The 18,335-nt window shown below is 29.1% G+C and overlaps 1 protein-coding gene across 9 annotated transcripts in view; it reads right to left on the reverse strand.

Moving 5' to 3' along the window:
- Positions 1-904: 904 nt before the first annotated feature.
- The window catches only part of ewg (DNA-binding protein Ewg), a 91,225-nt gene continuing 73,794 nt past the window's right edge, over positions 905-18,335 (reverse strand). For all 9 annotated transcript variants that reach the window (XM_075360604.1, XM_075360611.1, XM_075360608.1 and 6 more), the window contains 3 exons: positions 13,515-13,627; positions 9,908-10,153; positions 905-1,039 (listed from right to left, as the gene is read on the reverse strand). In XM_075360604.1, the coding sequence (XP_075216719.1) occupies positions 9,911-10,153; positions 13,515-13,627 (356 nt within the window). In that variant the 3' untranslated portion in view covers positions 905-1,039; positions 9,908-9,910. The remainder of the gene's footprint in view (positions 1,040-9,907; positions 10,154-13,514; positions 13,628-18,335) is intronic.

The following is an 18,335-nucleotide window of genomic DNA, read 5'->3' on the forward strand; positions in this document are numbered from 1 at the left end:
CTTATAACTTTAGGTATTATTCTGCTTTTTAATTCAATATTACTCTTTGTATCAATAAAGACATTAAAAAGCAACAATAAGAAAAGTGAGTCATGAAAAGAAACTTAGCTTTTCAATAATAAAAAAAAAGTATTGAACATTGTTAGTTTTGCTTTTACTTTATGTAAGATTAAAAGGAATTAAATTAAAAAAAAAAAATTAAAATGATACTAAAAAAACATCATATATGGTAGTAGTATTAGATTTTTGAATTTGTTTAAAGAGCAAATGTTACAACTGAATAAACCAATAAAAATCAATGTTAATATAATAAATATGAAATAATAAAATATGATATGATAAAAAAAAGAGTTTTATTTTTTCTTTTGAATATTTAGCAAATATCATGATATAAATTTTTTTTGTTAGATAGACTGATGTCTGTTGTCCAAGATACAAATATATATAAAATAGTTACATGAAACAATTCTAGTTTATGATCTACTATTGTATTTTTTTAAATATCTGAACTAGAATTTATTTAATTTACATGTGAAAAAAATAAAAAACTTCAGTATGTTAATCATATCTGCTAATAAACAAACAGAATTTTAAAAAAGTCACACAAAAAGATCTCTTCCTGATGCATACTAGTCATAAAAAAATAGGCTTTACAACTTTATAACAGAAATAAACTGATATAGTTTTAGAAACAATAGGCCAGCTGCCATAGTTACAAAACATTATTATAGCAACATGAAAAAATTCTTCGACATGGCACACAGAAAGAAAAAAAATAGGAACAAAAAGTATATTAACTGTTACGTGTATATACATCTGTGTATTTTGTCAATTATACCATAAAAAATTATATATATATGTATATATATATGTATATATATATATATAATATATATATATATATGTATATATATATATATATAATATATATATATGAATATAAAACAGTCAAAATTGATCAGTCACACATATCTTTTTTATTACGTACAATGATGGTAACATGTTTACTGTTTTACACTGATGTCTGACCATATGCTTCCTGAAACAAGAGAAAATCATTATATTTTTAATATAAGTCAAAAAGTAGGGATTACTTTTTGATTCTCCATGAGGAGGCTAATTTCTCTATTTTTATCATTATCTCGCATAGTATGCATGTACTCAAAGTACTAGTTCACTTTTTATCTCTTTGTTACTGTAAAACAACGTTAATTTGTAATGATGGTTCTTTTGTTTGTCGATGCCAGGGAAGAAATGTAAGAAGTGATTTTTTTTTTCTATTCAGAAGGTTTGAAATCTAGAATACAACAGTAGTGCAATGATAGAGCTATTGAATCAATACAACATCTGAGAGTAAAATTGGTAGGGTTTTTCTCTGTAATGAATATAAATGTTAGGCCTCTAACTAACTTCAGAGGACTACTCTATCAACACATGTAAAAGAAATTTAATTACAACTACGTCATAGTACACATATATTATATGAACTATAGGTATCAAACACATTTCAATATGTAACACACAACACTCCTAGGTAGATAACTTTTTGAGTGCTCCTCGTAATATAATATTTTAAAACAATCTATCCACTCGTACATCTTCAAAAGCCTTCACTGTTAATTCTACTACAGTCTGTAAATAATTTACTGGTTTCAAATTCCCCTCTAAATTGAGAAAATGCAACACTGACAGCATTTTTCTTTCTTGGTGCAAACAGGCATCAAAAGACTGTCACAAATTAAGTTGATATTAAATAAGGGAGCTAATATTAAGCAAACAGAAAAACAATGAAAACCATTAATTTGAGCATTTATAGACTATACATGGTTATCAATAACAGGAGGTATCAGTGTAACAACTAATCAAGAAAACAAAATCTCCCTTCAATTTCTAAATTCCCTCATAAATCTAATCACTTTTTTTTATAGAAACAAGTTCAAGCTCAAATTTTTTAATATTAACTTTTTTTATGAAAAATTGTAGTTAATAAATACAAGTAAAAATTTCTCATATTCTTTAATTCAAATTTACTACTAATGCAGGAGCATTCTTAACAATAGAAATAACAATAAAAACTAGGGCCATGGCACTGAGTTGTGTGCGAGTGGTAATACAAAAGAATATTGACGTGAGCAGTAAATTCTATCATAAAAATGGAATTTCATGACAATACTGTTTTTTTTTTAACAACTGTAGAAGAAAAACCTGGGAGACTAGTTCATCACTTCAGAGCTCCTGACTTTTTAAAGATTAATATTCCATAAGTATAATTAAAATAAAAAAACTTACTCTAGTATAAAGTAAAAAAATTATAACGTTCAAGCAACTAAGTAAAAATTGTACTGGCCTACAAAATAAAAGAAATTGTGAAACATAAATGAATTATTCTAAATAGATTTTGCAGTGGAAAATAAGTGCATAAAATCTTTAACACTTTTTTGTTATGAGCAATAAATAATGTGCATATTATAAATGGCAAAAAATGTATTTGCAACACTTATAAGATAATGAAATAACATTTTATTCAACAACATAAGCATTCAGACTATATTAAAAAAATTAACAAAATAATACTAACATACCCTAAATTATAAATAAATCTCTTATTTTATACTTTTGATGAGTCAAATCTTTTTTTCTCTTTTTTTTTAGAAACCAGCAATAGTCATTCTCATTGCTGAGGCCCAGACCTTTGTATTGGTCTCCATGGTCTTAAAGTTATCACTCTCCTAGTTAAATGTGCTAATATTTCTTGGAAAGAAAATCTATTTTAAACAACATTCCATGGCCTGGGATGTCAAAAGCACTAGTATTCAAGTTTGTTGTTTTCTTTTTTAATTACCTATAAACCCTTTTACCCCCTTCAAAAACTATTTCTATGCTCCAATTTCTTTTGGTTGACTTGGCCTTCAAAAGTAGGACCACAAATTACATTTCTAATATCAGGGTCCTTCTGACAAAAGATTATTAATAAAAGTTCTTTTAAATGTTTGAAGTCTTCACCTTCTTTATCTGTGGTTTTAACAGAAATTTTCATCTTGATGTGAAAAAGAGATCAGATTCAACTAGATGGATATACGAGATATTTTGATCACCTAATTCAAAAGATGTTTTTTTTTGATCATGGTTTTTTTAAAATATAAATTGCTGCTCTGGCCCATTATCCCATAACATACAAAAACAGCAATAATTTGTGGCCCTCTTTGAAGACCCATTAATAAAGCTATTACCTTCAAATGCCCACAAACTTGCCAATGAATTGTTTGCACTTAACTGTAAGAGGCATATTCATAACGTAAGGGCTGTCAGCTTATATTTAAATATTAGCGGGTCTGTACAGTTTCACACATGCAGGGCCATCTGTCGGCTATTTACGAAGCCACTGCAATTGTTTTGATTCAGTAGTCGTTTAACTGCTGGTGAATATCACAATGTCCATGATAATAGTTTTTCCCTCCAGTTGTGAAGTGCATGCTGTGTTTTGATTTTTGTGTGCAAAAGGATCTTCTGCTGCTGAAATTCATCAGGAGTTGTGCCTAGTGTATGGACCTACACTAATAAATGAAGGAAAGGTTAGACAATGGTGTTGAGACTTTAAAAATGGCCGCACAAATGTGCATGACAAAGAGCGAAGTGGCAGGCCCAGTATTCAGACAGACAAAATCATTGACCAAGTGAACCGAAAACTGCGATGTGATCTGCGATTGACAATTAGTGCTCTGGCTGATGAATTTCGGAATGTTGGACGCACCTTGAAAAATGTTAGCTACTATATTTTGGGATGAAAAGGACATCATTTTGGTTGATTTTATGGAATGCGGATCAATAATTACAGCTGATGTGTATTGTAAAATGCAATGTAGTATAATCCTCCTTTATGACAAAGCGCGTCCTCACACCGCTGCCTTCACCACGAAGATTCAAGATTTTCATTAGGAACTTTTTGACCACCATCCATATAGTACCAACCTTGCACCAAGTGACACTACTTCCTCTTCTTGCATTTGAAAAAGTGGTTTGATGGATAACGGTTTGAAAACAATGAGGAACTCAAGACTGTCATTGTCAACTGGTTCAATTCCCAGGCAGCGAATTTCTATGCAGAGGAGTTAAAGAAACTGGTACAGCATTACGAAAAGTGCTTAGAACTGAATGGCGATTATGTGAAAAAGTGAAGTAGATATGTAGTAAATTAAAACTGTAATTAAAAACCTTTGCTCACAAGTTAATTTTTTTTAATGACCAAACAGCCCTTACTTTATGAGTATGCCTCATATTTGAAATGGCAACCATGCTGTAAGTATATTTCTTCAAAACTGAATAACAACTGGAACAGATACCATCTTGTTTGTTCTTTTGCTGCTTTAGGACTATATTTACGACTACTGAATCAATAACAGGCACCTTTTGTAGTTTATAGTCTATTCCTTTCAATCACTAATACATGTCAAAGCATACTCAAAAGGAATCCTCCATTTTATAAAAAACTGAGAAAATAAAATTTCTTTTTCTAAAGGCTGTGATGCTCTTGTTCTATCTGCTAACAGACTTCATACTTGCAATCTACAGCTGAGAAGTTGTATTTTTACAGGTCCTAGTCATGCAATAAATCATTTAATTCATTTTGAGGGACAGAAAGCACATCTTGTTATTCAATTTTTTTTTTTAATATCCTGTGTTTGAGAAAAAGTGCAATTAATAAGATAATTGGTAGGCTCATGCCACAACATAGGGGCAGCAAATGGCATTGAACCTGTAGCTTTTCATCCATGGAACTAGTCACATTATCGCTTATATAACAAGAGCTCAATTTTTAGTAGTGAAAAAAAAATTTTTTTAACTACTTTTGTTGCATATCTTCCGTGTGACTTTAATGCAAAAAACACAATACACAAAATATAATAATTATAAACATAATATGCAAAATGCAAATATAATCTAGTGAATTTTTACAAGATCTGATATAAAAATTTGATATTTTGAAAGTAAATTGCTCATAAAACACATGACCACACTCGAGAAAGACTTCTACTAGGAGAAAATACAGACAAAGACAACATCCTAGAACCACCACCACCATTAATGTGCAGAGTTACCAACAACGACATAGTGAAAATAATAAACTATGGTGAAGAGTGGCAATTAATGATACGCTAACATAAAAGTATGATGTAGTGGGATATTTTATGGCTGATATTTATTTACACACAGAATGAAAAATAAAAATGATATTTTGGTTCACATTAGGATAAACTAGTGATCAGTATTATTGGCCATTTTTTTATTTATTATTCATCATTTTACAAAACAAATAGAAAAACCATCAAATAATCAATGTATGAAAGATTTAAATCGATCAGCAATAAATAATCTATGTTTAAAGTAAAGAAGTGGGTATAGCAGTTTTTAGTTTTAAAAAAATTGGGAATTGAAAATATCCATTTAAACAGTATGGTTAAACTATGTATGGTCAGAATTAAATTTTCTTTAAGTTGTTTAAAAGTTTGTGTGTTTATTACCAATTTAACAAAGTTATTGTACATCATACATAAAAAACAGGACTTTTTACCCCAATTTATTGATTTTCACAGCAGATTTCTCAAAACCTACTGTAGATGCAGTTTTGGAACCTATTTTTTCAATTTATGTCAATAACCATAAGAAATCACTAATTCTACTCATTAATTAAGTCCTAAAAATTTCAGTACAACCACATTTCATCAGAAATCTTTCATAGCTGTAAGTTGCAAATGAAGCATTTTAGGACATTACTTTTTCCATTATTTTCAGGAGTAGAATAAGTTATGAAAGTCCTGGGAGAACTTTATGATACACCCAGTATACATTTAAGTAATGTACACTAACATGGTAAATATATTATGTGTATTTTATACTAAGTACTAACTGATAATTTGATTTATGATGTCAAAGATCTCTATGAGGATAGGCTTTGTTTTTTGTTATAGATATATTTTTTTGTATTTATATATATATGATTTTATACACTAATGAGTACTCGAGTACTCTCATGTATACTCATGAGATGACCTTGCAACAGTTAAATTTACACAAAAAAAAATCAATAAAAATTAATTTGCTAATCTTTATGTCTAACAAAACGAGAATCTTCTTCTTGATTATTATTCAGTCCCCAGTAGTTGGTGATGATTTTTAACAAAATACTTGCCTCATTCTATCCATTGGGGAATGAATGAATGATTGAAGCAAATAGCATGTTGTTAAAAAGTCTTTAGTGCAATATATTATATAAATAAATTAGTATAGAGCTGTTAAGGATAATTCAATAATTTTAATAAAATTAATTTACACAAGCTTATAATATTTCTTTATATATCATGAGTATGGTGTGACGCCTAAATTTAGGGTACAAATATTCTAAGAAAAGCAAATTATTAACATTACTGAATAACACCATGCAAACACAATGTTAAATCATTAACAAGCAATCTTTTAATATTCATTTTCCCATGATCGAGTAATGTAAGCTATGAGAGTAAAAAACCCCAAATTTTAATATGTAATTCAATTTTTCAGTACAGCTGAAATCTATCATAGATTGTGTGAAATTTACTGGCCTACCGTAATAACCGATGAAAAGTAAAGCAACAGTGTACTGAGTTTAATGAAGGCATTCAAAGATGATTCATGATGAATTGAAAGCCTAGTGGTTATACAGGTGACCTTGCTGAATAAGAAGGCAATGTTTATGTTTGGGTAGGCAAACACTTCATGATTAATATTCTTGTCAAAATATTTTATTATGCAGAATTGTTAATAAAATTGTAAATTAAGAATAAATATGTAAAAGGTAGATCACAAAAAAAGCATATAACAAGCGTTTTTTAACTGCTCTACAGAAAGGGAAGACAAGTTTTTTGTCAGTGATGTAATATAGATTCTTTTTAAATTGAGACAAACCTACAATTAATTTACACATCATTGAAGACAACAAATTTCAAGCCAGTCATGAAGGAAGACCACTGTTCATTAGACTTCTGCAATTGAATAAGTCTCTTTTGGAGAATTTTATACAATATGGAGCTGTAATCACACTGTGTGAGATATATTTCAAAACCAGGAACATGGGATGGTGATGAGCAGGTCAAAATGCAACACAAGAATAGCTCTGATAATAAAGTGAACAACTCTATACTACTACAACAATAAAGCTTACAGGAAGATGGGACAAGTGCTTAAATGTAGCTACGGATTAAGTTGACAAGTAGTGTAAGTTTCATTGTCATTAAATAATAATTTTTCAACAACCATTTGTCTCTTAATTAATGAACAACCCTTGTAAGTAGATCAACTAACAAAATTTACCACAAATGATACATTTTTATGCATAGAGTATAAAAAAATTGTCTTTTGATACAAAAACATTTGAAAAACAATGGCAAATGTAGAAAAGTAGTTATGTAAAATTGTTAATTTTTTTTTACTTTAAAGGATTAACACTTCATTAACCATATACCATCTTGCAGTTAAATAAAGGCTACTACCAGTTGGGACTCTGTTGAATTTTCACTACAATTTTCTACACCCTGAATATTAAACTTTTATAAAAACTAATAGTTTTATGTTAACTGGTGTTTTAATTAAAACACAGTACACTAAATTATACTAATTAACTAAGATGTCAACTCTTACCAGTTACTGCAAGAGAAATGAACAATGTAATACAGCCCAAGAATACACTTCAGGCCAATAATTTATTGAATAAGCAGCAACACAAAAAGATATGCAAGTAAAAAATAGCATAACTTAGAAACTAAACCACTGTATTAGAAATATTAATGATTATTCAATATAAATGTAATTTCACAACCTGCAAACTGTTTACTGAATTGAAAATATTTTAAAATTTTATCATTTTCATTATTTAATGGATAAATGTTTGTTTATAATACTAGTCTAAAGTCTACATAAAATCCATATATACAAATAATTTAATTAAATCTATTAGTTTCAGCCAAGAATTTCTATTTAATGAGATTGTTATCAACAATTACACCATATTTTATTTATTTTCAGTTTCTAATTGGCTGGACAACTAAATTAATGCAGATAACAGTTTCTGATCTTTATAAGTACACAATTCATTTTATTCAATTTTTTAAACTAATGCATGTTAGTCTCATCAGAAAAATTCTTTAAAGAAACCAAAGCATTATTTATTACTTTTTTAAAAACATGCTTTTCTTAAAGCGTTTTAAGTCTTATAGTACTTAAAACTAAACAGTATTTGATTTTAAATGAGTGTAATTATTTATATAATTAGCAATGAAAAATAAAGCCTACATAAATCTCATGCATTAGCAAATGCACAATTAAGAATTCAAATGTAGAAAGGAAAATATCATTAAATAAATGTAACCTACATAGTAGATCTGAAAAGTTCCCAAACTAAATCTCTGTAGTAGATACAAGTAGCGCCACCTCTCAGACAACCAAGGAACTATGTTCTACGATGTCTTTTGTATGTATAAAATTTTGTCATGTTTCGTCACTCCAGTCTTGAGTTATATTCAGCCACATACATTATGTTCATGTGACGTTGTGTGAACTCATGACATGAAACAAAGAAGCACGATAAAATTTTTTGGTCAACTTCAATATCTCTTGTTGGAACTTATTCTATGAAACAGCAAACACACAGTGATGAAGCTGCATCTCGTACTACAACATAAACGTGATGGAAGCAGTTTAAAGACAGTAGAGAGTCATTGGATGACAGCGAACAAAGCAGGAGGTCAACAGCTGTTCACAATGAAAATGTTGCAAAAGTGCTCATGCTCCTGCTTGAACCTCATCTTACCCTTCAAGGCTAAGCAGAAGAGCTAAACATTGGTAAAGATGCGGTACGTACAATTCTAACATAAAAAAATGAACCACCGAAAGGTGCGCTCGTTTCGTTCCACACTTCTTGACCAAAGAACAAAAACAAGTACGTCTTTCTTGCGCTCAAGACTTCATTGAAATTGGCAATAGTGACCTGAATTTTCAGCAAACAATTGTAACTGGGGATGAAAAAAGCTGGTGCTTCATGTATGATCTACAAATGAAGCGTCATTCCACTGCTTGGTTGAGCCCTGGAGAACAAAGACTGGTGAAAGTCAAGCAGCAAAGATCAAGAGTGAAAATGATGTTGATCGTTTGATAATCGTTGAAGAGTCAAAGAATGCATCCCTGTGAGTCGCATTATTTGACAACAGAAAGGATCTAATTCATCATGAATTTGTCCCAACTGGTCAAACCATGGTCTAATTTCTACTTGGAAGTAATGAAACAACTGATGCATCACATTCGTTGAATCCTGCCCGAGTACTGGAATCTGGGCAGTTGGACTTTCTTGCACAACAATACCCCAGCACACATGGTAACAGTTTTAATATGTTATTACACTGCAAATCAAATCACCATCTTATCCCACCTGCCCAATTCATCTGACTTGGCTCCAGCAGACTATTTTCTGTTACCGAAACTCAAGTTGAAGATGAAGGCCACTTTTTTTCAACAACATTCTGGCCATCCAAAAGGCTTGCACTGAGCAGTTGAAGGCAAGCAATCCTACAAAGTGATTTCTACAGAGCGTCTGATGGGCTCTACCAGCGCTACAATGACTGTATAACTACAGAAGGGTTCTATGTAGAGGGCTGATGTGAGGAAATTTGTTTATCTTTAAATCTGTATTTTATTTAATTTAGTTCAGAAACTTTTCAGACATACTATGTATAAAAAGAAAGTAAAATTACAATTAGAGAAATTCTTTCTCCAATTAATTATCAACAATAATGCAGTAATTTTAATGATGCCTGAAAGCGTGAAAAATAATTTCAAAATATTAACTCAATAAGTCTTAAAAAGATCACTAAAAAAAAACCACCTTTTATTGATCAGCAGTGATAGTTGGTGCATCTTCACTTTTAACTTCATTTCCAGAGGATGATACTGATAATGCTTTGGTTAATGCTGTTGCATCTTTTAAAGATAAGACTTGTAGAACTTGTGGTTCACCTGATGCACTACTTCCCATTGCAACCAACTGATGTGTAGTACCCACTGTTATAGCTTCAACCTCACCACCACTACCAGGCTCAACTTTTGGTACATGAACCATAGGTGTTACAACCTACAAAAACAGAAGATTAATAGAAATTAATGAATGAAGTGTTTGCTGATTAATTACATGCTTTATGAATTACATTAAACATTTAATTCAGCAAATTTTGGTTGCATGACTACTTAGATTTTTTCATACTTCCATTAACAAAAGCTATATACAAAAGAAGAAATGTTTTGACGATACAAAAATTCTTGAAATTTGCGCAACCCATCCTATCAAATTGCATTTTTTATTAAGTTCTAGGTGATTATCTTATAAAACTTGTAAATAAATTAAATTTTTGCAAAACTGCCAATAAAAATTTAGTGAGAAATTTACAAATTGGATTTATTTTCTATTGGGAGAAGGAATAAGACATGATTTTTCCCTTTCTAAAACTATCCTGAGATGTAACCACAAAAAATTTTTTTTCATCCATTCCCTTTCCAGAGACAGATTTCAAATTATAATTTTTTTTTTTAATTTTGACAATTTTGATCCTCATATTGGTAGGACTGGCCCTGCGCTTCTAGTATGCTTGACTGGGGTCATTAAGAGTAAGGAGAGCCAGCCATTCCACACTCCCAACCTATTCGTCAGTAACACTTATGATGCCGGAGCAACAGGTGCACCCCTCCGCTGCACAATGCTTAATTATAACATTGCTTGCTCGTGAAGGACTTCAAGCGACACAAATTTTCCAGATTAACTGCACAGTTCAGGGATCAACATTGTCAAGAACTCGTGTTTGTCTGGCATAAAGAGTTCAAGGAAGGACAAGAATGAGTGGAAAATCAGGAACACGATTGCTCTCCTCGGACCACCATTACAGACAAAAACATTTTCGCAGTTCGAGACATTCTTGAAGATGATGGACGGATGAAAGTATCCAAAATTCTAGAATAGGTCAGAATAAGTTATGGGAGCTGTCAAGCGATTATCACAAACAACCTACAGTTCCGTAAAGTTTGTGCCACATGGGTCCCTCACAGTTTGACCGCAGATCAGAAACTGAGACATTTGGAGATCTGTCAGAAGCTTACAGCAAGGTTTGCAAAAGAAGATTTTCTAATATTGAATAAATATTAATGAATATATTAATATATATATAATATTAATAATTTAATATTTTTACTATGATGTGTTTGTTATTGTAAAGAATATGTAGATGAGATTTGTGTTATTATAGATTTGGTCATAATCAGCAAATATTCTAATGTTTGATAAAATCAATAGTCAAAAATTTGTTAAAATAAAATAAGTAACTGGCTCCCATTGAATGTTAAAACAACTCTACAGGCCATGTACTTCAGAGGCACACAACATATCAATTTGAACATGGAATATGATTTAGGAAGGAGCCTAGTCAACAGCCATAATGAGTAAGTCATATAGTCACATTATCAAAACTAACAATAAATTAAAGAGAAATAAAATAGCCTAAGTTATCCTACTTATGTATGGTTGCCTTAAAATAAATTTTAGTTTTAGTAAAAGCAGGAAAAAATGTGCCATGGGAATGTGTTAAAAAAATTCAAAATTAAATCAACTATCCCTGAAAGGGGGTGGATAAACAACATTAATTGTTCTGATAAAAACAACTCACTATTCTTGTATACTTCCCTGGGAAAAAATTATGGTGTTAATTCTTTCCCAGATATAAAAAATCTTAGCCATTTTTACAAAATTTTATTGTAGTTTGGACTATTTTTTATGCAATTCAATAGTTTTAAGATCATCAAAATATCTGTACAGGTCAAAAAATTAAAATAGATTTTCAAAACAATTATAATTCATTAGTTAAATTTGAAATTTTGAACATTCTAACACAAGGGAAATTTGATAAACTAAAAATTTTAATAGGGATTTTATCTTCTATTATGTGTAAATCTTGGTGATGAAAGTGTAAAAAAAAAAAATTAAATGTTTATGGTATCCCTTTTGCTGAAACTATTATTGATCTATACATTTTTTATTCATAAAACAGACCATTTGAAAAACTTCATCCATCAAATAAGAACAAGAAAATTCATATCCATTTTCAGTGATTTAATCTATACGAGACGACACTGTACCTAGAATTTATGAAAGTGCAGTGATCCTTTACAAATGTACAATTAAACAGGTTATTTTTTAAGTTTTTACGCCACGAAAGGTAAACAGTAATCTTAAGTTATTAAGAAAAAATTTAATAAGTATTTACCTACAAAAAAAAAAAAAATTTTTATAGCACAACGTAACATATTTATAGATATTTACCTGTAAATAAAAACGTACATGAAGCAGCTTACTACGAGATAATGCTAGAAACATTGAGAATATTTTGACCATACTATTGCCTAATTTCTATTATTGCCTAATTTTTGATTGGAAGCTGAAAAGTAACATAAAATTTACAAGCTAATGGTAAGAAGGTATAAGAAGAATATCTCTGTTTTTATATAATGTAAGATTGTACAGTAGTTAAATGGTTAATACAATTTTTTTAAGTTACGTTATCAGTGCTTCATTCAAAGGTATATGAAATAATCACAGAAAAAAATTCACTGTAGAAAAATATCCATAAATCTTTCAACTAACATTTTTGTTATTCACTATAATCATGCATTGTAATAATTTAACAATGAGAATTGTCTAAAACATAAGCTATATACATTTAAATTTTTATTAAAAAAAATTACAGGGAAAAATTAATTTCACATCCTATAATTTCAATGATTAGTTTAACTAGCAAAAACTTGGATATAACTTTAAACAAATATTAATATATCTGATAACTGCTCTTCTACCTCCTTTGATAAACCTTTCTCCTAATGTAGTAATTTAACCAATTCTAACATTAAATTTCTAATCTATCTTTTAATATTGAGTAAAAGATAGGTTAACAATAAGAAACATGATGATGTTAAGTATATGCACGCTATTATATAGCTTGAGAAGCACAACATAAAAAAAGTTGTAATCAATGAGGTTACAATGATCTGCTAAACAAATACTACATTACATTGCGAATATACATATTCACAATGTTTATTCGCAGTGTTTTTGGTTTATAAAACCAAAAACACTTTATAAAGATCTATTGGAATTATGTAATGCTTCAACTGTATAAAATTAATATACAAAAATAATTAGTATATTAAAACAGTTTCCAAGCTTAAATATGAAATATTTATGAATTAAAAAAAACAGAAGATATAAAATAGATATAATAAATTAATACAATGTTTATAAAACAAATTACTTTTATAATAGAAATGTTGAAAACTGAAAAAAAACCTTGAATGACCATTACACAGCAAGTAGCTGTGTAACCACAAAATTAATGGCTATAAAAACCTTAAATGCAGAACTAATTTACTAATTTAATAATAATTATCAAACAAACCTGCATCGTGCCATCTCCTTGAGTATGAATCTGCTGAATATTGGCAACAACTGTCTGATACATTGATGCTGAGACCGGAACAGTTATCATACCACTGACTGATACAGGATAACCTGTGACAATTGGGCAAAGTAAAAATTAAGACTAATAAATAAACACATTACTTCAGTGCCTTTAGTAATAAATAACTCAAAAAATAAATCATAAATTAAATAAAAATAAACAATAAGTCAAAACAAAATGTATAAAAACAGTTTTTTTCAAAGACATAAATTTTAATCCGATATAAAAATAATGAATTCTCAGTGTGTAAATTATTATGTAGTGTTATCCCAATGTAAAATCAAGATAAGTCATAAATAATAGATATGACCAAATCAGCACTATACATAACATAATGCATTTTAATAAAAAGAATTTTTAATTAAGTAACAAATTTTCCGTTTATTCAGTGCTCCAGTTGAAGGTAAATAGAAAAATACAAATGAAACAAGAAAAACAAATATCAAGTAACTGATGGAGGTTAAAATTATTTTAACAAAAAAAAATGATATTGACAATAATCCACATAAATATGAAAAATACAACTTGCATTTTAAATAAAACTACTACATTTCTGTCATTTCTATATATTACTTATGGCTAATTAAAGCATATATAGATCATTATTTCAAATTTTTAATATTAAAAAAAAAATACAACCTTACCCAAAAATTATAAAAAGCTATATAAGAATATTCAGTTTTTTTCTAATCAAAACATTTTAATACAAAAAATAAATTGCTACACTGCTTAACAATGATAAATTGTCTTGTTACTATCTCCAAATAAATGTTTCAGCAATCCATCTGTAGTGAGTGAGTTTTTATGCACCTGCTTCTAACATTCATTGAATTTGCCTTTATCAGCCTTTTCTAATGCCAGTTTCTTTTAAATCTTGTGGTAGGTACACAGACTCTGTTTAACAAAAGTCAATTTGTATTCTACAGACTACTTGTATATAAATTATACTACCAGTATAATTGTGCAAGATTTAATTCATAAATTTAAGAGCACCATCTCTATCATGAATGCAATCTACCCAGTGTTTTGTGTGAGTTGAAGTTCAAATTTCTGTAAGGTATCAGCGAGTCCTACCAAAGCACTACAAAATTATCAAAAGAAGCAGAAGTCAGTAGAAAAACTTAAAAAAATATAATTTTTTATTAGACTTCAACAATCAAACCATGTTAAGAAGGTATAATACTGTAAGCAATTTAAATTTTTTTTCAACAAAATTGAATGAATTACTGATACTTGTTTTTCCATAAACAAGATTTTGTTTTACATATTTGGATTATATTTGTGCAACTTTTGTTTTGTGAATTAAAAACAAAAATCTGCAATTGCTGAATTTTGAAAAATTGGTATTTGAGAAACAAATTCAAGATAACAAATTGTAGATTCCATATTCTTAGAAATACCAAAAGCATACTGCGCTGAAAAATGTTATATTCATATGCTGGTAAAACTGAAATGTCAGAAATATGAATGGTTACTTTCAACAACATTGCACCCTAAAGAACTGTTTGAACTTCTAAAAGATTCTCTTACAATTGCAGAATTTCAAAGGAATTTAGCTTCCATAATTGTCAACATTTTCTGATCGCCTCTTCTGAGAATCAGCAAAAGGTGGTGTATATAAGGATTCACAAAGACTCGAAATAGATTAAAACAATCCTCTCCACTAAATTGTAACTCAGAAATGTTGAACTGTATTGTAAACAAAAAGAACAATTCTTTTAATATCTAATAAGAGAAAAATTTAGATAGTATTTGTTTTTTAATTAATTAAAAATTCTTAAAGTAAATTTTTTTGGATAAGTGACCACATAAACTCTTGCCATGTGCATGTGATTTGAAATATTTTTAGTGTATGAAAAATGCCAAGATTTGAATGCAGAACCTTCAGTTTAAGATATGCTGCAGATTCTGCCACTCTGTGGCACATTTTTTTCTTTAAAAGAAATAAAAAGTAACTCAACATATTTATGTTAAACAATATTTACAACATCACCATAGAGCAGAATTTCTCAACCTGGGGATTGCAAAATTAGACTACAGCTTTACAGGTAAAAAATAATGAAATCATTTTATAAGAAAAAAATCACTTAATTAAAAACATTTTAGTTACATTTATAAGCAGACATGTAAAGAAAATAATTTAATGAGATTGCTGCATTTGTTTTTCATTTAAAAGTTTCTCCATACTTGGATCTATGATAGAAACACTCAAAAGCAAACTGTTTTCAAATGATAAAAGACGATTCCTATATTTAGTTTTTAGTGCAACCATACACAGAACCCTGTTCACAGAGCTAAGACATGATGAAAGAGATTAATACTTTTAATGCTTCTGACTAGATTTCCATATTCACTTCAATGAGCAAGCCAAAAGTATCTAAATCTTCAGATGTGAATTTTAGTTGTAATGTTTTATTGGCAGACATTTCTATGAGTTGCAACATGAATCTCTACTGGTAACTTAGCAGCTGCAACAATGTTTTCACTAAATGTAGTCGGTACTCAACTCTTTGAGGAATCATTTTCATCAATTCTCACTTGCTGAATTATTTGATTGCAAACATCAGCAGCCATGTCATCGATTCATCTTAATACTGTGTCATTAGAAAGCAGAATTTTTTCATTTTTTGCTTCTTCCATGCCTATTAAAACATTAACCATATAAATTGCAGTAAGCAATATGAGGTTTTCTGGGATTGTATGGGGTTTGGATATCTTAGCTACAATTAATGCTATGATGAAAGACGCTTCAAGTGTACTTTTATCAGTAAGGCTTGATTTACAAATAGATGCTTGTTGATTTCTCAAAGTCATTTTCTCTCAAAATAATCCCAACGGTTTGCCTTTATGATTTGGATGTTTATTTTCCAAGTGTTGAATTAATTTTTATGGCTTCATGCTTTAATCAGAGAACTGAAATCAAACAACACACTGTGGCTTTCCATCCAATGAGGTAAACTCATAATTTAAAAAACTGTCATTGTACAATCTTGTTTTTTTCCAATTAATTCACTAGATGTAGATGGCTACTTCATTTTTTCACAAATTTATTCATTTTGCATAAGAATCTAATTGCAAAAAATACCAGTTACAATGTTTGACCAGCACATTAAAAAACTGAAACCTCAGTTACTATTTTCAGTGAAACTATGCTTTTAAAAACTTAAGGCAGAAATATACTTCACATTAAAAACTAAACTGATGTTCTGCAATCCCTTACACATATTTTATACTGCTGAGAGCATGTGTTCAAACATGAATCTCCCACACCGAATTTTATGCAAACAGACAAAATTACAAGGAGCATGAACACACCAAGGTTTGTACACTTCATACATCTATGTTCATACCCGTTACTATAAGCGCAGCTAAATAGCTTTAACTAGGTTTCATTGGATTGGGTTGGTTGGGGTTCATGAAATATTCATTGTATATTTTTTTTAATTCTTAATGGTCGTGGAGCTAAAATGTTTGAGAATCACTGCTGTAGAGAAATGTTGTGAACTCACTGTATAAAATACTATTTAATTTACAATTTAAAAAAGTTTTGTTGAAAAATAAGTTATCAGTACAATGGCAGTATATATTGAGAAAGATATTTATAGTTACAAAAGTTAACTAAATATAATATAGTTATTTAAAATTGCTATAAAATTAAAAACTACATAAATCTATAATATTTATATTACCTCATTCTTATTCCTACCACATTTAAAAAAATTCCAGTCAACAAAAATTACTAATGTTAATACATAAAATGAAAGTATATTATAACAAATACAACACATAAGAAATTTTTAAAATGATTATTACTTTCATTTGATTAAGTACAAAGAAGCAAATTACGACTAACCATGTTTGAATACTCAATAACAGAGGCTAATTCTCCCAATACCAAAAGAAAGGTATGTTAACTAAGGAAATTAATATAAACATGTAACACATGCTTCCAATATGCTAGGGCTCTTTAAGAAAATGGAGGAACCTTCACAAGATTATTCAAAGTAAAATCATTAGTAGATAAACTAACGCTTGACCCTCTCTTTTTTTTAATCTTTTGTATCATTTTTAAAGTTGATAATATCCAGCACAAAATAAATACATTAAAATGTGTCTACTACTAAAACTTCTTGTAGGTAAGCAGGGAAAAAATAAATACTCACAGCTTTTTGAAAAATAATTAAAAAATGGTGTTCTAAGAGTAGAATGTTAGTGGCGCATTTAACATGCAATCCAGTAATCAACACTTATTCATTTTTTAAGGAATTTTTAATAATTAAACAGTATTAGCATAATAGAATAAAATACATTTGCAGAAAATTACAATCTAACCCAAAATATACAAAGCCTTGTTTAGATTCACACATCTACCTTCATTTATAATAAATTAGATCAGGTAATGCATTATCATCCTGGACAGATTCATAGCATTTAACTCAAAACTAGTTTTGTCAGTATGTACATTAAGTATCTGTAGCTTAAGATGCCCCACGAAAGACCTTTTTCACTATTGAAAAATATCATATTAAATAGTTCAATGGTTAAAAAGTATTTATTAATTTAAATTGATCTATTTAATTTATATACTAAAATCATAAAAGACAAGATCACTCACTAATTTATAGCATTTTCAAGATGTTACTTTTATCTTATTGTATATTGGAATTCTCCTTACAAGAAGGAGTTTTAGTACTAACCAATTTGTATATGTAAATTCGGTAATTAAAAATTGAAAGGTAGTGTAACAAAAAGTAATGT

The sequence above is a fragment of the Lycorma delicatula genome, chromosome 3, assembly GCF_047948215.1.
Source record: "Lycorma delicatula isolate Av1 chromosome 3, ASM4794821v1, whole genome shotgun sequence".
In the NCBI taxonomy this organism is placed as follows: Eukaryota; Metazoa; Arthropoda; class Insecta; order Hemiptera; family Fulgoridae; genus Lycorma; species Lycorma delicatula.